This window comes from Pongo pygmaeus, chromosome 18 (assembly GCF_028885625.2).
Source record: "Pongo pygmaeus isolate AG05252 chromosome 18, NHGRI_mPonPyg2-v2.0_pri, whole genome shotgun sequence".
NCBI classification, from domain to species: domain Eukaryota; kingdom Metazoa; phylum Chordata; class Mammalia; order Primates; family Hominidae; genus Pongo; species Pongo pygmaeus.
Window position 1 is genome coordinate 12192341 of NC_072391.2, and position 23928 is coordinate 12216268.

The following is a 23928-nucleotide window of genomic DNA, read 5'->3' on the forward strand; positions in this document are numbered from 1 at the left end:
AATCTAAACAGATCCCAATTGACTAGGTTTAGCATTTAGAATAGGACAAAGAACCAGGAAGTTTATTGTTTGTGCCTAACAATTTAAAGTAAGGTAGTGTGGGTCGGCTACAAGCTTGGTGGATGCCTGGGCCTGTTAATGGCAGGAAAGGTTACTTATAAAATAGAACAAAGGACAAGGGGGGTGAAATCCTTTGAAGAGAAACTGTTCCTAACACCTAGGTTTTCTTCTAGGGCTTTTATGGTTTTAGGTCTTATGGTTAAGTCTTTAATCCATCTTGAGTTAATTTTTGTATAAGGTGTAAGGAAGGGGTCCAGTTTCAGTTTTCTGCATATGGTTACCAGGTTTCCCAACACCATTTATTAAATAGGGAATCCTTTCCCCATTGTTTGTTTTTGTCAGGTTTGTCAAAGATCAGATGGTTGTAGATAGGTGGTGTTATTTCTGAGGCCTCTGTTCTGTTCCATTGGTCTATATATCTGTTTTGGTACCAGTACCATGCTGTTTTGGTTACTGTAGCCTTGTAATATAGTGTGAAGTCAGGTAGTGTGATGCCTCCAGCTTTGTACTTCTTGCTTAGGACTGTCTTGGCTATGTGGGCTCTTTTTTGGTATATGAAATTTTAAGTATTTTTTTCCAGTTCTGTGAAGAAAGTCAATGGTAGCTTGATGGGGACAGCATTGAATCTATAAATTACTTAGGGCAGTATGGCCATTTTCATAGTATTGATTCTTCCTATCCATTAGCATGGAATATTTTCCATTTACTTGTGTCCTCTCTTATTTCCTTGAGCAGTGGTTTGTAGTTCTCCTTGAAGAGGTCCTTCACATCCCTTGTAAGTTGGATTCCTAGGTATTCTCTTTGTAGCAATTGTGAATGGGAGTTCACTCATGATTTGGTTCTCTGTTATTGGTATATAGGAATGCTTGTGATTTTTGCACATGGATTTTGTATCCTGAGACTTTGCTGAAGTTGCTTATCAGCTTAAGGAGATTTGGGGCTGAGATGATGGGGTTTTCTAAATATACAGTCATGTTATCTGCAAACAGAGACAGTTTGACTTCCTCTCTTCTTATTTGAATACCCCATATTTCTTTCTCTTGCCTGATTGCCCTGGCCAGAACTTCCAATACTATGTTGAATACGAGTAGTGAAAGAGAGGGCATCCTTCTCTTGTGCCAGTTTTCAAAGGGAATGCTTCCAGTTTCTGCCCATTCAGTATGATATTGGCTGTGGGTTTGTCATAAATAGCTCTTGTTATTTTGAGATATGTTCCATCAATACCTAGTTTATTGAGAGTTTTTAGCATGAATGGGTGTTGAATTTTGTCAAAGGCCTTTTCTGCATCTATTGAGAGAATCATGTGGTTTTTGTCATTGGTTCTGTTTATGTGATGGATTAAGTTTATTGATTTGTGTATGTTGAACCAGCCCTGCATCCCAGGTATGAAGCCAACTTGATCGTGGTGGATAAACTTTTTGATGTGCTGCTGGATTCGGTTTGCCAGTATTTTATTGAGGATTTTCACATTGATGTTCATCAGGGATATTGGCCTGAAATTTTCTTTTGTTGTGTCCCTGTGAGGTTTTGGTATCAGGATGATGCTGGACTCATAAAATTAGTTAGGGAGGATCCCCTCTTTTTCTATTCTTTGGAATGGTTTCAGAAGGAATGGTACCAGCTCCTCTTTGTACCTCTGGTAGGATTCGGCTGTGAATCCATCTGGTCCTGGACTTTTGGCTGGTAGACTATTAATTACTGCCTCAGTTTTAGAACTCGTTATTGGTCTTTTCAGGAATTCGATTTCTTCCTGCTTTAGACTTGGGAGGGTGTATGTGTCCAGGAATTTATGCATTTCTTCTAGATTTTCTAGTTTATTTGCATAGAGGTGTTCATATTATTCTCTGATGGTAGTCTTTATTTCTGTGGGATCGGTGGTGATATCCCCTTTATGATTTTTTATTTTGTCTATTTGATTCTTCTATCTTTTCTTCTTTATTAGTCTGGCTAGCGGTCTATTTTGTTGGATCTTTTTAAAAAAAAACAGCTCCTGGATTCATTGATTTTTTGTTTGTTTGTTTTTAAGGGTTTTTCATGTCTCTATCTCCTTCAGTTCTGCTCTGATCTTAGAGTTATTTCTTGTCTTCTGCTAGCTTCTGAATTTGTTTGCTCATGCTTCTCTACTTCTTTTAATTTTGATGTTAGGGTGTTGATTTTAGATCTTTCCCGCTTTCTCTTGTGGGCATTTAGTGCTATAAATTTCCCTCGAAACACTGCTTTAAATGTGTCCCAGAGATTCTGGTACATTGTGTCTTTGGTCCCATTGGTTTCAAAGAACATCTTTATTTCTGCCTTAATTTTGTTATTTATCCAGTAGTCATTCAGGAGCAGGTTGTTCAGTTTCCGTGTAGTTGTGTGGTTTTGAGTGAGTTTCCTAATACTGAGTTCTAATTTGATTGCACTGTGGTCTGAGAGACTGTTAGGATTTCCGTTCTTTTGCATTTGCTAAAGAGTGTTTTAATTCCAGTTATGTGGTTAATTTTAGAATAAGTATGATGAGGTGCTGAGAAGAATGTATATTCTATTGATTTGGGGTGGAGAGTTCTGTAGATGTCTATTAGGTCCACTTGGTCCAGAGTTGAGTTCTAGTCCTGAATATCCTTGTTAATTTTCTGTCGTGTTGATCTGTCTAATATTGACAGTGCATTGTTAAAGTCTCCCACTATTACTGTCTGGGAGTCTTAAGTCTCTTTGTAGGTCTTTAAGAACTTGCTTTATGAATCTGGGTGTTCCTGTATTGGGTGCATATATATTTATGACAGTTAGCTCTTCTTGTTGCATTGATCCCTTTACCATTAGGTAATTCCCTTCTTTGTCTCTTTTGATCATTGTTGGTTTAAAGTCTGTTTTATCAGAGACTAGGATTGTAACCCCTGCTTTTTTTTGTTTTCGATTTGCTTGGTAGATCTTCCTCCATCCCTTTATTTTGAGTCTATGTGTGTCTTTGCATGTGAGATGGATCTCCTGAATACAGCACACCAATGGGTCTTGACTCTATCCAATTTGCCAGTCTGTGTCTTTTAATTGGGGCATTTAGCCCATTTACATTTAAGGTTAATATTGTTACGTGTGAATTTGATCCGTCATTATGATGCTAGCTGGTTATTTTGCCGGTTAGTTGATGCAGTTTCTTCACAGTGTCGATGGTCTTTACAATTTGGTATGTTTTTGCAGTGGCTGGTACCGGTTGTTCCTTTCCATGTTTAGTGCTTCTTTCAGGAGCTCTTGTAAGGCAGGCCTGGTGGTGACAAAATGTCTCAGCATTGGCTTGTCTGTAAAGGATTTTATTTCTCCTTCATTTAAGAAGCTTAGTTTGGCTGGATATGAAATTCTGGGTTGAAAATTCTTTTCTTTAAAAATGTCGAATATTGGCCCCCACTCTCTTCTGGCTTGTAGGGTTTCTGCAGAGAGATCTGCTGTTAGTCTGATGGGCTTCCCTTTGTGGGTAACCTTACCTTTCTCTCTGGCTGCCCTTAACATTTTTTCTTTCATTTCAACCTTGGTGAATCTGATGATTATGTTCTTAGGATTCCTCTTCTCCAGGAGTATCTTTGTGGTGTTCTCTGTATTTCCTGAATTTGAATGTTGGCCTGTCTTGCTAGGTTGGGGAAGTTCTCCTGGATAATATCCTGAAGAGTGTTTTCTAACTTGGTTCCCTTCTCCCTGTCACTTCCGGGTACAACAATCAAACGTAGATGTGGTCTTTTCACATAGTCCCATATTTCTTGGAGGCTTTGTTCGTTCCTTTTCAAAAATTCTTTTTTCTCTAATCTTGTCTTCTTGCTTTATTTCATTAATTTGATCTTCAATCTCTGATATCCTTTCTTCTGCTTGATCAATTCAGCTGTTAGTACTTGTGTATGCTTCATGAAGTTCTCGTACCTTGTTTTTCAGCTCCATCAGGTCATTTATATTCTTCTCTAAACTGGTTATTCTAGTTAGCAATTTGTCTAACCTTTTTTCAAGGTTCTTAGCTTCCTTGCATTGAGTTAGAAGATGCTCCTTTAGGCTGGGTGCACTGGCTCACACCTGTAATCCCAGCACTTTGAGAGGTCGAGACGGGCACAAGATCAAAAATTCGAGACCACTCTAGCCAACATAGTGAAACCCCATCTCTACTAAAAATACAAAAAATTAGCTGAGCGTGGTGGTGCACGCCTGTAGTCCCAGCTACTCAGGAGGCTATGCAGGAGAATCACTTGAACCCGGGAGGCAGAGGTTGCAGTGAGCCGAGATCACTCCACTGCACTCCAGCCTGGGCGACAAGAGCAAAACTCCATCTCAAAAAAAAAAAAAAAGTGCTCCTTTAGCTCATTGGAGTTTGTTATTACCCACCTTCTGAAGCCTACTTGTGTCAATTCATCACCGTCATTCTCCATCCAGTTTTGGTCTGTTGCTGGCAAGTAGTTGTGATCCTTTGGAGGAGAAGAGGCATTCTTGTTTTTGGAATTTTCAGCCTTTTTGGGCTGGTTTCTCCCCATCTTTGTGGATTTATCTACCTTTGGTCTTTGATGTTGGTGACCTTCGGATGGGGTCTCTGAGTGGACGTCCTTTTTGTTGATGTTGATGCTATTCCTTTCTGTTTGTTACTTTTGTGTCAGGCCCCTGTGCTGCAGGTCTGCTTGAGGTCCACTCCAGACCTTGTTTGCCTGGGTATCACCAGTGGAGGCTGCAGAACAGCAAAGATTGCTGCCTGTTCCTTCCTCTGGAAGCTTCATCCCAGAGGGGCACTGACAGATGCCATCCAGAGCTCTCCTGTATGAGGTGTCTGTTGGCCCCTACTGGGAGGTGTCTCCCAGTCAGGATACACGGGGGTCAGGGACCCACTTGAAGAGCCAGTCTGACACTTAGCAGAGCTCAAATGCTGTGCTGGGAGATCACTGATCCGCTGCTCTCTTCAGAGTCCTGTCCAGCAGGGACATTTAAGACTGCTGAAGCCCTCAGCCGCCCCTTCACCCAGGTGCTCTGTCCCAGGGAGATGGGGGTTTTATCTGTAAGCCCCTGACTGGGGCTGCTGCCTTTTTTTCAGAAATGCCCTGCCCAGAGAGGAGGAATCTAGAGAGGCAGTCTGGCCACAGTGGCCTTGCTGAGCTGCAGTGGGCTCGGCCCAGTTCAAACTTCCCAGTGGCTTTGTTTACACTGTGAGGGGGAAACCACCTGCTCAAGCCTCAGCAATGGTGTCTTCCCCTCCCCTCACCAAGCTTGAGCATCCCAGGTCAACCTCAGACTGCTGTGCTGGCAGCGAGAATTTCAAGCCAGTGGATCTTAGCTTGCTGGGCTCCGTGTAGCGTGGGACCTGCCGAGCCAAAACACTTGGCTCCCTGGCTTCAGCCCCCTTTGTGGAAGAGTGAACGGTTCTGTCTCACTGGTGTTCCAGGCACCACTAGGGTACGGAACAGAAAAACTCCTGCAGCTAGCTCAGTGTCTACCCTAACAGCCACCCAGCTTTGTGCTTGAAACCCAGGGCCGTGGTAGCATAGGCACCGGAAGGAATCTCCTGGTCTGTGGGTTGTGAAGACCGTGGGAAAAAGGCAGTATCTGGGCTGGAGTGTACCATTCCTCACGGCATAGTCCATCACAGCTTCCCTTGAGTAGGGAAGAGAATTCCCTGACCCGTTGTGCTTCCCTGGTGAGAGCCCCACCCTGCTTTAGCTCGCCGTCTGTGGCTACACCCACTGTCCAACCAGTCCCAATGAGATGAACCAGGTACCTCAGTTGGAAATTCAGAAATCACCCACCTTCTGCATCAATCTTACTGGGAGCTGCAGATCGGAGCTGTTCCTATTCAGCCATCTTGCCAGCAATCCAAAATAATTTTATAGTGAATACTTGTATACTCAGCACTTAGATTCTGAAAACTGAGCAAGGAGCTTTCTTTTTTTATTTATTTTTTTGAGATGGAGTTTCACTCTTGCCCAGGCTGGAGTGCAGTGGCACGATCTCAGCTCACCGTGACCTCCATCTCCCGGATTCAAGCGATTCTCCTACCTCAGCCTCCTGAGTAGCTGGGATTACAGTCATGCGCCACCACGCCTGGCTAATTTTGTATTTTTAGTAGAGACAGGGTTTCTCCATGTTGCTCAGGCTGGTCTTGAACTCCCGACCTCGTGTGATCCACCCGCCTCGGCCTCCCAAAGTCCTGGGATTATAGGCGTGAGCCACTACACCTGGCCTGCAGCTTTCTTTGTAAGAAGGTATTTACTTGAAAATCCAATTCTTCCGTAGGTACAGAGCCATTCAGATTTTTTTTCCATCTTTTATCAGTTTTGCAAGTTATCTTTGTAAAAAATTTATCCGTGTTATCTAAATTATTGAATTCACTGTCATAAAGTTATCAGTAAAATTCACTTGTCCTAGGCTGGGCGCGGTGGCTCACGCCTGTAATCCCAGCACTTTGGGAGGCCGAGGCGGGCACATCACGAGGTCAGAAGTTCGAGACCAGCCTTGCTAACATGGTGAAACCCCATCTCAACTAAAAATACAAAAAATTAGCCGGGCATGGTGGCAGGTGCCTGTAATCCCAGCTACTTGGAAGGCTGAGGCAGGAGAATCACTTGAACCCGGGAGGCGGAGGTTGCAGTGAGCCGAGATTGTGCTACTGCACTCCAGCCCAGTGACAGTGTGAGACTCCATCTCAAAAAAAAAAAAAAAAAAATTCACTTGTCCTTTTAATGTTTGGGGTTCTACAGTGTATCACTGTACTTTATTTCCGATGTGGGTTAATCTGTATTTTTATATTATTTTTCCTTCTTGATCAGCCAAATTTTGTTATTTCTATCATTTGTTTTCTTTATTTTGATTCCTGTTTTTTTTTATTGTCTTTGTTTTACTGACTTTAGTTATAATTTGTTCTTTTTCCAGGTTCTTAAGAGACCTTTTCTAACATTAAACATTTAAAGCTAAATTTCCTTCTAAGCATGACTTTTTCGAAGCATCTTCTTAGTGATTAGATTATGTACTTCTTAATGCAAATATTATAATCTTTGATATATCATATCTTTGTTTTCTATCAGTTCAAAATGATTTATAATGTTCCTTGTATTCTTTGACGTATGAATTATTTGGAAGTGTGTGTTTAATTTGAAAATATTTATGACTTCTAGGTATTTTATTTTTATAATACCTGATTTCATTTGGTCAGAGAACATACTATGTAAAATTTAAATTTTGAAAGTTAAACTTATTTTATAGGCCAGCATATTATTTTACTTGACGAATGTTCCATGTACAGAATGTTGGTTATAATGTTCTATAAATGTCATGTTTCAGTTAATTGTGCCAAGATGGTTCATAGTGTTTTTTCGACCTTCTACAGCTGTGGTAGATGGAAAAAATGGTCCCTGCAAGATGTCCATGACCTAATTCCCAGAACTTGTGAATATGTTACCTTACATGGTGAAAAGAGTCTTTGTAGGTATTATTAAATTAAGTACCTTGAGATGATGGGTAGTTAATCCTGGATTATCTGTGTGGGCTCATTTTAATCAAAAGAGTTCTTACAAAAAAAGTGGCAAGAAGGTCAAAAGCAGAAAAAGGAAATGGGACAGTGGAAGCAGAGGCTGGAATGAAGTACACTGAAGATGGAGGAGGGCCTCAAGTCCAGAGACACAGGCAGCCTCCAGAAGGAAGGCCAGTACCTTGATTTCAGCTTAGTAAAACTGATTTCAAACTTTTGGCTTCTAAAACTATGATAAAATAAGTCATGCAGTTTGTGGTAATTTGTTAAGGTAACTTCAGGAAATTCACAGAGAATTTGGTACCAGGAAGTATGGGGTGCTGCTGTAACCAATACCTAAAAATGTGAAGGTGGCTTTGCAGTAGGGTAATGCGTAGAGACTAGAGGAGTTTTAAGGAGCATGCTTTATAAAAAGCCTAGATTACCTTGAACAGACTCTTATAGAAATTTGGAAGTTAAAGACTGCCCGTGGGGGTTAAAAGGAAATGAGCACAGTGGAGAAAACCTACCATGGACTTAATACCTAGATCTTCATAAACAAACTTTTGATAGAAATATAGACATTAAAAGCATTGTGTTGGTGAGGACTTGAAAGGAAGTGAGGATACATGTTATTGGAAACAGGAGGAAAGGGGATTTGTGTTACATAGTGGCAGGAAGTTTAGTTGCATTGTATCCTACGGTTACATGGAAAACAGAACTTGTAAACTATGAATTTGGATTTTGTTTGACTTATGAGATTTTATTTATTTTTTTATTTTTTATTTTTTTATTTTTTGGAGTCAAAGTCTGGCTCTGTTGCCCAGGCTGGAGTGAAGTGGCACAATCTCGGCTCACTGCAACATCCGCCTCCTGGGTTCAATCAATTCTCGTGCCTTAGCCTCCTGGGTAGCTGGGATTACAGGGGTGTATGAGGTTTCTGAGCAAAGTGTTGAAGGTTTGGCCCGATTTCCTCTTGCTTCTTTTTACAATGTGAGAAAAAAAAGAAAAATTGAAGAAGAAACAAACTGTTTATCAGAAAGGAACCAGGACTTAATGATTTAGGCAATTCTCAGCCTGACCAAATTGCAGAAGACTCTTAAGAGGCTCACTATCAGAAGAATATGCCCTGGAGAGAAAGTCAAGATTTTGGCTGGACACCCTTTTGCTAGTGCCTTGGAAGGATCAAATGTCTCAGTATCCAGTCACATGGAGGGCTCTTTGAAAACACTAAGCATAGGACTCTCTTTCAGCAGGAAGTTCCCCTGTTTAGGTTTAGTATGTAGATCCTCGCCTCTTCTTTTAAGCTGCAGTTTCAATGACAGTTTACTTTTCAGAGCTCTTACAGTGCCATACTGCTTAGCTTCATTCTTCTGGCTCCACTGGGTCTCCCATTTAGCCCCTGCCGGTGCCACCTCAATCCCCAGTGCCGTTGGGTGGGAAATTCAGGAAAAGTTGGCCTATGGTCACTACCACTGCAACGGATTGGGCCTGCCATTGCCCCAGATGTCAGATGAGCACCCAACTGATAGTGCTGCTGTGGTGAATTGGGCCCCCTGATCCTGCAAGTATGGAATTGGGGGGTTAGCCACCACTTCTGCAGGTTTGGGGCAATGGATGGGTGCCCGGCTTCCATGGCACCTAGTGCATTTTTGTTCATGCTGTCCTTGATCCTTTTGAATTAATGTACATATATATTTACATATATATAAAATGCTGCAAGTTCTCAACCAAAGCTGAGAACACTGAATGTTTCAGCTTCAAGTTTTAAATAACAATTGGAAGAGCAAGTTAGCAATCTGAGTTATTTCTAGTCTTTATTAAAAGTATAACAAAAGTAAAATTTTCTTAAGTATAGTGTTTATTAGGTCCTAAAAGTTAGTCTAATAGGAATAAAGTGTTGTCTAAGTATCTGAACATTTGTTTTTCTTCTTTCCATCCAAGGTAGGAAGTTGATGTATACCATCATTTTTATTTCTTCGGAATTTTTAAAAATTCATTTTGGCAGGCAAATCACAATCATGGTCATCAGCCATCGAAATACATGTGATTTAACTTATGTTTTGCCATATGTATGCAAGAATACTTTGAAAATGCTAATTTTGTTTGGAAGGATACAATTGGTAAAATTCCCTTCAACTGCTTTTTTCTCACCTATTTAATAGGTTGCAAATTCAGAGGCTATGATTTTGGATAAGAATCTGGAGTCAGTTAATAGTCCAATTGAAAAGTCTTCTGTGAATTATGAGCCTTCTAACCCTTCAGAAAAAGGAAGTAAAAAAATTAATTTGTCACCAGATCAAAATAAGTCTGTTTCTGAAAGGTAGGTGTTTCTGCAAATATGCATAAATTTATCTAAATCTATAATAATGAATTTTTTCTTCATCACAGTTTTGGATCTTTGTAATGTTGATTATTCTTAACATTCACTCTTAAAATGTCCTATAGTTTTACTTTTACATATTGTACTTCAGTTGTGGGTTTTTCTTTGGTTTTTGGGTTTTGCAGGTTTTTTTGAGATAGGGTTTCACTTTGTTGTCCAGGCTGGAGTATAGTGGTGCAATCACGGCTCATTGCAGCCTCAACCTCCTGGGCTCAAGTGATCTTCCACCTCAGCCTCCCAAGTAACTGGGACTACAGGTGTGCAATCACCATGCTGGGCTAATTTTTTATATTTTTTTGTAGAGGCAGGGCTTCACCATGTTGCCCAGGCTGGTCTGGAATTCCTGGGCTCAGGCAGTCTGCCTGCCTCGGCCTCCCAGAGTGCTGGGATTACAGGCGTGAGCCACTGCGCCTGGCCCTATACTTGAGTTTTTTAAAAAAGGAAAACATACAATCAAAAATAAGTAGATTAAACGATGGGCATTGTTTGAAGAACACCCTTTCCCACAAATAACTATGCGTACACAAGGAGGCTCTAAAACAAAGGAGAACAAAGGAGAAGCATTACAGATCTAAACCATTTATGTTTGTTTTGGGGGATTTAACATGCAGTTGTGACCCTTCAGGAGATGCCCTAATATTCTGTAATATTGGGCTCACATTTTAGTTTTAAGCCAGGAAGCTGCTGTGAAGGAGGCATTTAGTTGATGAAGGCAAGAGCCACATTTCAGTGACACTTTGTAGTGTGACCCCTTATTGATGCATGTGCTGAAACTCATGAAGTAACAAAAAATAAAAAGTGCTAGTGATGGAAGTGAAAAAGACACCATTAAAATAGCACTTTATAGAAAAATATATCCAATTTAGCCATGGTTTGTGTCTTTTATATGAACAAATCTATCTCATGTTCTATTCTGAAGGAAGAACCCTGCGAATTATAAAACTGTTTGAGGCAGCACTCTCAGCCCATGGTTAATGTGCGGATAGGTGTAACAAATGTGTAACTTGATTCTGATGGCTTTAATGGTGAGTTTTATAAAATATTTATGCAAGAAATAACACCAGCTTGAAGCAAACTCTTCCAAAGAATAGAAAAAAAGGGAACTTTTTTCAGCTCATTTTATGAGACTAGCATAACCCTAATACTATTATAAAATCAATTTTAAAATTTTACAGAAATGGAAAATTACAACCTGCTTTAAACCACAAAATAAATGCAGCTGTCCTAAACAAGATAACTAGGTAAACCAAGTTCAATAGTCTACAAAAGTTGAGTTTGACTCAAGAGTATGGGAACCTCGGTTTAACAATTAAACATCAATTAATGTGGCTGGGCATGGTGGCTCACGCCTGTAATCCCAGCAATTTGGGAGGCTGAGGCAGGTGGATCACTTGAGGTCAGGAGTTTGAGACCAGCCTGACCAACATGGTGAAACTCCATCTCTAATAAAAAATAATAATAATAATACAAAAATTGGCCAGGCACGGTGGCTTATGCCTGTAATCCCAGCTCTTTGGGAGGCCGAGGCGGGCAGATCACCTGAGGTCGGGAGTTCAAGACTAGCTTGACCAACATGGAGAAACCCTGTCTCTACTAAAAACACAAAATTAGGCCAGGTGCGGTGGCTCACGCCTGTAATCCCAGCACTTTGGGAAGCCGAGGTGGGTGGATCACGAGGTCAGGAGATCAAGACCATCCTGGCTAACATGGTGAAACCCCGTCTCTACTAAAAATACAAAAAATTAGCCCGGCATGGTGGCGAGCGACTGTAGTCCCAGCTACTCAGGAGCCTGAGGCAGGAGAATGGCGTGAACCTGGGAGGCGGAGCTTGCAGTGAGCCGGGATCACACCACTGTGCTCCAGCCTGGGCAACACAGCGAGACTCCATCTCAAAAAGAAAAAAAAAAAATACAAAATTAGCTGGGCCTGGTGGTGCATGCCTGTCATCCCAGCTACTCGGGAGGCTGACACAGGAGAATTGCTTGAACCCGGGAGGCAGAGGCTGCAGTGAGCTGAGATCACACCACTGTACTCCAGCCTGGGCGACAGACCAAGACTCTCAAAAAATAAAATAAAATAAATAAACTAATGTGATTTGCCTGGAGAAAAACCATTATCAACTCACAACTCACTATAGATGCAGGACTTGATAAAATACCCATTTATGATTAAAATAAATTCGTGGCAAACTCAGAAAAGAGGTAACTTCTTTAATCTGACAAAAATTATCTACAAAATCCCTAGGACAAATCTGATGGTAAAACATTGGAAGTGTTCCTTGGAGATACAAAAGAAAGGTGCCTGCTGTCACCATTTTATATAACATACTGGATGTCTTAGCTAATGCAAGAATGCCAAAAAATCAGGGGAAAAGGAAAAATACAAAGTATAGTAAAGAAGGAACAATATTACTACTATTTTTGGGTGATTGGGGTGTGTATGTATGAAATCTAGTGAAACCTACAGATTAATTATTAAAATTAATAAGAGTAAAACAAGATTGCTGAATTCAAATATCTAAGAAATCTTTCATATTCCTGTTTAGAATACAAGATAGAAACAATCAGGAAATAAAATTTTGGAAAAGCTGTAACACCATTATAGAAGCCCCAAATCATATCAAGTACCTAGGAATACATTTAATAAGACAAACAATAGCTGAAGAAAATATAAAACGTTAGATATTAAAGAAAAATCAATTAAAAAGATATATGGTGTGGACAAAGGAGTATTATATTTATAGAGTACAACTTCAGTCAGTATCTTAGTGTGTAATTTTATAGAACTTAATGACATGATTCTAAAATTCAGTGGGTTCAGAGGTCAAGATACTCTTTAATTAGAGAAACAAAATGGAAGGAATTTGCCTTCAGATGTTAGGATATTACAAAGCTACAGTAATAGCATAGTATGAGATTGGCACATGCTGGACAAATGGATCAGTGTAACAGTGGAGAGTCCAGAAACCCATGTATGTATGTACATGTGATATGTGATGGAGATTGTGTGGCAGTCAGTCATTTGGAAAATGATTGACTTTTAGTAAATGGTACCATCTTGTTTGCTGTTTATGTTGGGGGAAATATGAGATTGGACTCCTTTGTAAAGCTCTACAAAAAAACTCATGGATTAAGGAACTAAAAATATCTAAAGGAAATTACAAAGCTTTTAGAATATGTATTATAAAGCTTTAGAATATTAGAATTATATTAGAATAGAATATTAGAATTATAAAGCTTTTAGAATATATAATGTCTTCATGAACTTGGATAGGGAAAGTTTTCTTAAGACATAAATGCCCTTGCCATAAAAGAAAAATTGATTAATTTTACCACATTAAAATTAGAAACTTCTTTTCTCAAAAGGCACTATAAAGATAGTGAGAAGACAGGCCATCCGAGTTGGAGAAGATACTCGCAGCACATATAACCTGTAGAGGACTAGTACGCAGAATATATATAAAGAACTTCAACAAATCAATGAGTAAAAGCCAAATAATACAAAAGAAAAATGGGCAAAAGACTTGTGCATCCACTTCACAAAAGAGGAGTTCGAAATGGCCAATATACATATGAAAAGGTGTTCATCTTCATTAGTAATCAGGGAAATGCAAATTAAAACCACAATGAGATATCATTTCATATCAGGTAAGGAAAAAATACATTTAAAAATCTGACTACTGGGTATTGGTGAGGTTTTGAAATAAAGGGAGTAGTATTTAATATTTTGTTGCATGAGTAAATTGGTATAGTACTCTAAAAGAAAATTGACATTATCTGGAAATGTCAAAGATATGAATATCCTTTGACCTAGCAGTCCCAGCTCTTGATATATCCTAGTTAGAGTAATATCTATTGCATGTTGATATGCCATAGAATATATGTATAGGAATGTTTATTAGCAGCATTTTTTATAATGGCCAAAAACTGAAAGGAAAATATGTCCATCTACAGTTGAAAAAGAAATTACCGTAAATCTATAAGGTGGAATGTTGCAAATGAATGAAAATGAAGGAACTGCAGTCACATGCAGCAGTATGGATTATTCCCACAACGTGTGATTGGAAAGCAGACGCAAGACTTGTGTGATTCCATTTAAATGAAGTTCAAAAATAGCCATAAAACAAAGTGCATGATTTAGGGATTCTAAGCTGGATAGTAAATCTAAAGAGTAAAACAAGGAGATTAGTACCACATATGCCATTTATGGTGAGGAAGTTTACGATATAGGATAGAGGCATATGGATTTCTGAAGTGCTGATAATTTAAAATTTACTTACCTGAATATGGCTACATGGGCACTAGCATTGTATTGATTTAATGGAAAATATATTTTTAATATAATCTGAAAATAATTATCTTTTAATCAGAAAAGTGATTTATGCTTAGTGTAATCTGACTGATGTGTGTGGATTTATAATTACAATCTTACTACCTGTTTTCTGTTGGCCCTGTTTTATGGTCCTTTTCCTCATATGTATCTGTCTCTCTGTTTTAGTCATCTTTTGAATTAATCTTTTTTTCCATTCCCCATTACTTTGTTAATTTTACTGTTCTCATTATTCCTTTAGAAGTTATCCTAAGATAATGATATGTATTGTTTACTCATTGGAATACCACTTCTGCTATTTTATAGACAATGCTTGATCTTAGAATACTTTAACTTTGTTTACTGTTTTCCCCATCTTATGTGTTTTTGTGCATTTCAATTTTACATTAAGTCCCAGAGGATGACTACTATGTACCATCATTGTTTATTTAGAGTTACCCACATATTTATGTTTTCTCTTGCTCATTTCTTCCTGTAGTTTCATCTTTCCATCTGGGCTCATTTTTTTTTTCCACAAGAAGATCTCCATTTATTATTTCTTTTGCTTTTAGTTTTGCTTAGAAAAAATGCCGTCAGTTTTTATCCAGAAATGACTTCATTTTGTCTTTATTTTTGAAGGGTATTTTAACTTGGGTATAGAATTATATAGGTTGGCAGTTATTTTTCTTTCAGCACTTTCATTTTCATCACATTGCTTTCTGACTTCTATTTCTGTTTAAATGTTTTAACATTTGTTTTATTTTTGCTTTTTCGAAGATAAGTCTCTAGCTGCTTTTAAGATATTCTACTTTGGTTTTCATCAATATACTATAAGATGTTAGGGGGTGGGGTGGTGGTAGTATACTTTGCCTTTTAAATTTATACTGATGGGGCTTGTGGCCCTTCTTGAATCTGTGGCTTGATACCTTTCATTATCTTGGGAAAATTCTTGACATTATTGCTTCAGATATTGCTTCTGGAGCATTCTATGTCTTCTGTCTTACTGGTTTCTAATTATGTGCTTTTCTATATACTCCATCTGTTTTGCTCTAGATACTTTTGTCTGGATATTTTCAACTAACCTGTATTATGTTCCAGCTTATTAATCCTTTCTTTTATTGGATCCAAGTAGCTATTAAACCTATGTATTGAATTCTTAATTTCAATTTGTATATTTTTCAGTTCTTGGTTATTTTTTACAGATTCACGTTCTTTGGTGAAATTCTTTACCTTGCCATCCATGTGTTGAACATTTTAGTCACTAAGATTTTTAGATCTATTTCTAATGGCTCTCCTATCTGGGTCACTTTGAACTTTGTGTTTGCTGTTTTACATCTTTGTCCTGTTTGTTGGGACAGTTGCTAATTTTGTGTTTGATTACTGGATATTGTATATTGGAAACTGTAAAGGCTCTGAATGATGTCTTCCACCAGACCAGATTCACTCTGTACTCTGGAAAGCAGCAGAGAGACACAGCACCTGTGATGGATTTTAGATATGTCCACAAGTTTTCGATACCCCTCCTTTAAAATGTGGAACCTAATTTCCATCTTGGACTATACTTAGTGACTCACTTCTAATGAATAGAATATGGCACAAGTGACATTATTTTAGTAGGTCATAAAAGACATTAGCTTCCTTGCTTTCTCTTAAATCGCTTACTCTGGAGCAAGTTAACTGTCATGTCATAAGAATATCAAGCAATCTATGCAGAGCTCTACATGGTGAGGCATCCTGCTAATAGCTCTGTGAACAAGCCGTTTTAGGCTCTGACCCCCAACCCTGGTCAGACCTTTGGTGACTACAGCACCTGACAACATCCTGACTGCAACCTCATGAGAAAACGTGAGCCAGAACCCCTGAACTACACAACTTCCTACTTATTTACCAACAGGAACTGAGATAATGAATGTTTGGATTTTTAGGCCATTATGTTTTGGGGTAAATTATTACATGGCAATAGAGATACAATACAGTATTTCAATCTATTTAGAAATTGAGCAGAACTGAGGCTGATCTACAGATTTTATAAGACTTGGTGATTTCTTATTTTCCCCCATTCTTGTGTTACAGCCCTCTTGCCTGGGATATGGTCTGTGGCACCCCTCCTCTTGCTGGTCTTATATTCCAGTTCTTGGCTCCTCAATACCAGCCCTCTGTGATTTCAGTCACTTTTTGCTTGGTTTCATAGCATCCTGTATGGCTGAGTTGACAGATGCCTTGGGAGAAGAACAGTGGCCAAGTGTCTAGCTCACTTCTCTTGGATCTTGGTCTCTCTAGTTATTGGTCTGTCAAGTTATGGCTGCCACCACAGCTTTCTAATGTCTTCAAATAGATATTTTTTCCCCAATTTTTCAAATTGCTGAAGTGTGGAGCTCCATCATAGCTGTTCTACATGTCCGTCATGTACTTTTGTATACATTATCTATTTTTAAATGTTTAAAAACATTTAAGAAATAAAGGAACCCTTACAAAGGAAAAAAGAAATATATTGTTCCCTCTGTTATTATCCTGGCTCTAGAGAAAACCAGGAGATTTTATAAATGTTTTTTCTCATGCCACAGGTATTGAAGGAATTAGTGCCACTGTTGTCCGTGTCTATAGTATGGCTAGATTTAGAAGTTTAAGCATTTTTGTTTTTAGAATCAGGAGGAAATGGGAAAGGCAATAACAACTGAGCTGCAGAAGCTCATAGAAGAGATAGTTTATGGCCCAAAACACATGACAAAAATGAAACTTGCTTAAGTTGTAAGAAAATGCCTTTATGTGCAATTACTTCCAAAGAGTAAGCATCAGGGTCTAAGGCACCCAAGAGCAGATCATTTCACCAATACTGATTGAATAAAATATTAATACTGCCTAAAAAAATCTCGCATTGAATTTCGTGTGATAAGGAAATGTTTACAAGATAGAAAGGGGGACAGGAAGGAGTTACTAGCCACAGTATCTTAAGAAAGTTACTACTATTTTGCATGTGTTGCTGCCTACTCATTCTTTTGTTGCTGTTGTTGTTGATGTTGTTGTTTGGAAGACGGAGTTTCGCTCTTGTTGCCCAGGCTGGAGTGCAATGGCACGATCTCAGCTCACTGCAACCTTTACCTCCCAGGTTTAGGCGATTCTTCGGCCTCAGCCTCCTGAGTTAGCTGGGATTACAGGCCTGTGTTGCCACGCTCGGCTAATTTTGTGTTTTTAGTAGAGACAGGGTTTCACCATGTTGGTTAGGCTGCTCTCGAACTCGTCACCTCAGGTGATCCACCTGCCTCAGCCTCCCAAAGTGCTGGAATTATAGGCATGAGCCACCACGCCTGTCCATCCTACTCATTCTTTATTAAAATTTATTTAATCCTAATAATAAATGTATCCCTCTTTTACAGATGAGGAAACCAAAGCAGAGTTTCTCACCCCAAAACACTTAAGTAGTAAATGGCGGAGCCTGGATTTGGATCCAAACATTCTGTCTCCAGAACCTATGCTTTTACCTACTACATAATAACAATACCTAGAGAAATGAATTACTAATTTTAGACATAGAAATGTTTCTCCAAGGTAAACTACAAGTAGATAACATATGTTAGTCACACTCAGGCTTCCATAAAAATTATCAGTTTCCTCAGTTTTCCTCCAAGATGTGGTTCATTAAAAAAGAGCTGGGCCAGGCGCAGTGACTCACGCCTGTAATCCCAGCACTTTGGGAGGCCGAGGCTCCTGAGCGCAGGAGTTTGACACCATCCTGGGCAACACGGTGAAACCCCATCTCTACTAAAAACACAAAAAATTAGCTGGGCGTGGTGGCGTGCGCCTGTATTCCCAGCTACTCGGGAGGCTGAGGCAGGAGAATTGCTTGAACCTGGGAGGTAGAGGTTGGAGTCACCCGAGATTGCACCACTGCACTCCAGCCTGGGCAACAGAACGAGACTCCAGCCCAAAAACAAAAAAGAGCTTTCATTGGTAGCAGTTAGTTGAATAGTTTCATGAAAGTTTCATATCATTACATTAAAATCTAGTGGAATTCCAGTTAGACCATAAGTTTGCCGTTTTACAAATGGATTTCTCAAGATAAGCATTAACAGCTTTATATACAGACATAATTTTTAAAATAAAGTTAGTTGACGTGTAATATCTACTAAAAGCTACATGAACAGTATGTTAGCCTGATGAATTTTCACAAAGTGACAAATGACCCAGATTAAGAAACACCAATGGCATCCAGCCTGCCTCATGCCTGTTCTCCTAGTCATCAGTCTTCTAACACCACAAATTGTTTTTGCTTTATTTTTGCCTTTATAGAAATGGAATCATTACTCAGTGAACTCTTTTATGTCTTCTTTCATCCCACATTATGTGTTGTGAGATCCATCCGTGCTGTTGCTATTCAGCAGTTTATTCATTGCTATATAATATCATATGAATATGCCACAATTATATAATATCTATCATATGAATGTGCCACAATTAACCTGTTTAGTTCAGTTCATGGCCATTTGGATTGTTTGCAGATTGGGGAAAATATAAATGGTGCTGCTGTGAACATTCTTTTACATGTCTTTTGGTGAACGTACATATATACACTTCTGTTGGACATATGCCTAGAAATGGAATTGCTAGGTCATAAGGTATGCGTATCTTGAGGTCTGATTCCACCAACCAGTTTACCAAAGAAGTTGTACCAAGTTACACTCCCACTATAAGTACATGAGATTTTTATTACTGCATATCCTTGCCAACTCTTGGTGGTATCTCTTTCTTTTTAGCCATACTGGTGTATAGCATCACATTGTGGTTTTAATTTGTATTTCCTTCTAATAATGAAAATTAAGCAAATTTGCATGTTAGCCATTTGGATATCTTCTTTTATGAAGATTTTTGCTTTGTCTTTTCAATTTTTTTTGACAGATACATTTATTATAAATATCTTTCCTGACCCAAAGTCGTGTTGTTTCCCTAATGGTGTCTTTATATGAACTGACTGTACTTAATTTCAGTGTAGTTTTTTTTCATAGACTATATTCTTTTCTGATGAATGCTCTATCTGTTTTAACTGTTTGCTCCTACTTCCATATTTTTAAAATTATTAATCATAGTTGTTTTAATGCTCTTGTTTTAACTCCAGTATTTGGATCACCTGTGCATCTATTTCTATTGTTTTTCTGTCAGTCTCTGGTTTTTTTTGGCATGCTTGATAGTTTCTGAAAAATTGTTGAGGCTGTAAGTGATACCTTGCCATAAGACAAGGCTAATCCTCTGCTTGCCAAATAGAGTAGGATCTGATCACCTAATCTTCTCAGGGAATGGTATCACAAGGCTTGTAGTAATCTTGGTAAGGCTCCTTCTACCTCTAATTCACTCTGGTCTCTAAGACATAGCCTACCATGGTTACCATCTGAAAGCTTGGACTGTTTGCCAGGGCTCCTTCACCTTGGTGGGTCCCAAATATTATTATTTACCTCGTAAATACAATGAGACTGCCAAAAATTACCTCCTTTTTAAAGATTTTCTGCTCAGTTTCTTATACTCTCAAATAGCAATAATTTGAAGTACTGTACCTTCAACCAAAGAAAAATTAAGTGAAGGATTTTGAGATTGGTAAAGTATTATGACTGTCATATAATGAACATCTGAGAAGAATTACTTAAAATTTTCTTAGATTAGCAATGAAAAATACAGCTATCAGTCTTTCATCCAATATATGACTACTATTACTAGAAGACAAAAATATATATAAAAGAAATTTAACAATTTAGAGGGTAAAAGTGGATAGAAAATCAAATTTTTTTTTTTTTTTTTGAGATGGATTTTCTCTGTCACCCAGGCTGGAGTGCAGTGGTATAATCTTGGCTCACTGCAACCTGTGCCTCACGGTTCAAGCGATTCTCCTGCCTCAGCATCCTGAGTAGAGCTCACACCATGCCTGGTAATTTTTTGTATTTTTAGCAGAGATGGGGTTTCACCATGTTATCCAGGCTGGTCTCAAACTCCTGACCTCAGGTGATCTACCTGCCTTGGCCGCACGAAGTGCTGGGATTACAGGCGTGAGCCATGGCGCCCAGCCAAAAGTCAATTTTTTTTTTTTTTTTTTTGAGACAGAGTTTTGCCCTTGTTGCCCAGGCTAGAGTGCAATATCGCGATCTCGGCTTACCACAACCTCTGCCTCCCGGGTTTAAGCGTTTCTCCTGCCTCAGCCTCCCAAGTAGCTGGGATTAAAGACGTGCCACCACGCCCGACTATTTTTGTATTTTTTAGTAGAGACAGGGTTTCTCCATGTTGGTCAGGCTGGTCTCGAACTCCCGATCTCAGGTGATCCTCCCACCTCCACCTCCCAAAGTGCTGGGATTACAGGTGTGAGCCACCGTGCCTGGCCCAAATCAAATATTCTTAATAAAATTTAGATTTAAATATTTGTTTTTGTTTCTTAGTTAGAAATAATGGCAAATGTTAGAGTCCCATTGAGAAATGTGATATTTAAAAAATTGTTGAATTTGTGTTTTTTTAAATCTGCATGGAAAACTGTTGAGCATGAACTGAAAAATGAACATGATTTTTGCCTCTCCCCATGCAGTCAAGAGCTACAGGAACTGACATTTTGCTGTAAACAAGGCAAATCGGGCTAAAAAATTGTTTTCAGATATTGTTCAACCAGGAGTTTAGGATCATGATTGGGAAAACAAATGAAATTAACTCTACCATTGTCCCAGCTTCCTGCCTGGAGGCATTTTCCAGTTCAAGAGCAGGGATGGAGGAGGGATTCCAAACAGAGCCTTGTGGTCTTGCTGAGTTTAGGTTAGAGATTGGAGAATCTGAGTTGGCCAGAATTTATGAAGTGGAACAGTGAAGACAAAAAAATTCAGATAGAGCTCTGAAGATCTGCAAAGGGGCCTTGAAATATTGGCTGAAAACAGATCTGCATGCAAAGGATGAAACTACGAGAGACTGGGGAAAGAACTATTGGAAAGAAGGCCAAGTGATTGATGCCTAGAAGTCATACATCTTGTTTTCCGTCTGCCTAGAAGGAAGATTGGGAACCTTTTGCTTTCCCCTTGGCTACAATGAAGAAAATTTGTAATCAGAATTAACAGGTAGGGTCCACAGATGGGTATTGCTTTAGTGGGGCTCAGTTAGTCCCAGAGACTGCAAAGAATCTATACACAGAAAAGCCAAAAGCAAGCTTCAAAGGAATCAGGCTAATCCTAAGTAATTTAATTGCATGCCAGAACAAAGTCTAACACTCTTTTGAAGGAATGAAACAACATCCATTACCCAACAGCATAAATTTTACAATATCTGACATCTAATGAGAAATTCCCAGGCATGCAACATAGCAAAAATATGACCCATTAACAAGGAGAAGAATGAAGTGATCTACCTAGAAATAATTTGGATTTAGCAGACGACCTAAAAGAGCTATTGCCAATATATCAGTGAAATAAGTATAGAAAATGTTCAGTCTAAAGCATGGAGAGGAAAAAGACTGAAAAAACAACGAACAGAGCATCAGAGACCTATGGAACAGTATCAAGCAGTCTAATACACATTATTGGAGTATCACTAAGGCAGGGGTGAGCAAATGTTTGAAGATACAGTGTCTCAAAATTTTCCATAGTTGATGCAAATTCTAAATCCATAAATGAAAAAAAGTTAAATTCAAGCAGAAGAAACATAAAAGTATACAAAACCACATCATCAGATTGCTGAAAGTCAGGGAGGAAGGGAAAATTTTAAAAAGTAGCTACACAAAAGACGTATCACATAGAAAGGAACAGAAAGTCTGACCAACATGGAGAAACCCAGTCTCTACTAAAAATACAAAATTAGCCCGGCATTGTGGCGCATGCCTGTAATCTCAGCTACTCGGGAGGCTGAGGCAAGAGAATAGCTTTGAAGCAAGGAGGCAGAGGTTGCGGTGAGCCGAGATCGTGCCACTGCACTCCAGCCTGGGAAACAAGAGCAAAACACCATCTCAAAAAACAAAAAAGCAACAAAAAGTAATAATGGCACCAGACTTCTTGTTGTAAGCTGTGCAAACTAGAAGACATCTCTAAAACTGAGATCATAGATACTTCTAAAGTATTGAAAGGTTAAAAAAAAAAAAAAAGTCCATTCAGAATTCTATACACAGTGAAAATATGTTTCCAAATTGTAGGGGAAAAACAGACTTTTTAAGCCAAAAAAAGGTGAGAGAATACATCAACAGACCTACATTACAAGAAATTTTGGAGGAGATTTTTCAGGCAAAAGGAAAATAGTATTAAATAGAAATTTGGATCTGTACAAGGTAATATAGACTGACAGACATTGTAAATATGTTGGCAAATAGAAAATATTTTTGTTTCTATATAGTGTATACACACAACACACACTCTATATAGAAACACTACATCCTATATATGTAGAATATATAGTTTAGAAATTATATATATACACACACACAAGCAAGAAACAATTGGAATTTGAAATTTAAAATGGATGCCATTTACAATAACTTCAGAGAACATAATATATTTAGGGATAAACCAAAACCACCTAACCTAAAACTACAAAGTATTACTGAAGAAATTAAAGGAGACCTAAATAAGTGGTGAGATATGCAACTTTCATGAATTCATTAAGATGTTACTTCACCCCAAATTGTATATCTATCAATGCCTCAGCCATTTTTGTAGAAAGTAACAAACTGATTGATTAAAAACTTAAGGCCAGGCATGATGGCTTACACCTATAATCTGAGCACCTTGGGAGGCCAGGGCAGGAGGATCACTTGAGGTCAGGAGTTCAAGACCAGCCTGGCCAACATAAAAAACAAGTTAAAAAAAAATTTTTTATAAAGTTAGCCAGGGCTGGTGACACATACTGTCGTCCCAGCTACTTAGGAGGCTGAGGTGAGAGGATCCTTTGAGCCCAGAGGTTCAGGCTTCAGCAAGATACATTTGCACCACTGCACTCTAGCCTGGGAGACAGAGCATGAGTCTGTCTCTTAAAAAAAAAAATTATATATATGTGTGTGTGTATATATATGTGTGTATGTGTATATATATGTGTGTGTATATGAGTGTGTGTATATATATGTATATGTGTGTGTATATATATATATATATGAAAATGCAGAGACCTAGAAGATGAAAACAATGTTGGGAAAGAAAGTTAGAAGACTACACTATCTTTGTTCAAGGCTTAACTATAAAGGTGTAGTATTAAGACAGTGGTGTTGGCATAGGGATAGGCATATTGACCAGTGGACACACTAGAGAATACACATGTAGCTCATTGGTTTACAACAAAGGTACCAATGTAGTTTAACAGGAAAAGATGTTCTTTTCAACAAATGTTGCTGGAATAGAGGGAAAAGTGAACCTCAGCTCTTACTTCATACCATAAACAAAAATTAACTCAAAATGGATCATACACCTAGGTACAAACAGTAAAAATATAAGATGTCTGCAAGAAAATGGTATAATTGGACTGGGCGCAGTGGCTTACACCTGTAATCCCAGCACTTTGGGAGGCCAAGGTGGGCGGATCACCTGAAGTCAGGAGTTCAAGACCAGCCTGACCAACATGTTGAAACCCTGTCTCTACTAAAAATACAAAAATTAGCTGGGCATGGTGGCATATGCTTGTAATCCCAGCCACTGAAGAGGCTGAGGCAGGAGAATCGCTTGAACCTGGGAGGCAGAGGTTTTGATGAGCTAAGATTACACCATTGCACTTCAGCCTGGGGAACAAGAGCGAAACTCTGTCTCAAAAAAGT

The 23928-nt window shown here is 38.8% G+C and overlaps 1 protein-coding gene across 14 annotated transcripts in view; it reads left to right on the forward strand.

Annotated features, from left to right (window-relative positions):
- The window catches only part of ATF7IP2 (activating transcription factor 7 interacting protein 2), a 94966-nt gene that overhangs the window by 61323 nt on the left and 9715 nt on the right, over positions 1 to 23928 (forward strand). For all 14 annotated transcript variants that reach the window (XM_054455158.2, XM_054455155.2, XM_054455163.2 and 11 more), the window contains one exon: positions 9661 to 9818. In XM_054455158.2, coding sequence (XP_054311133.2) covers positions 9661 to 9818 — 158 coding nt within the window. The remainder of the gene's footprint in view (positions 1 to 9660; positions 9819 to 23928) is intronic.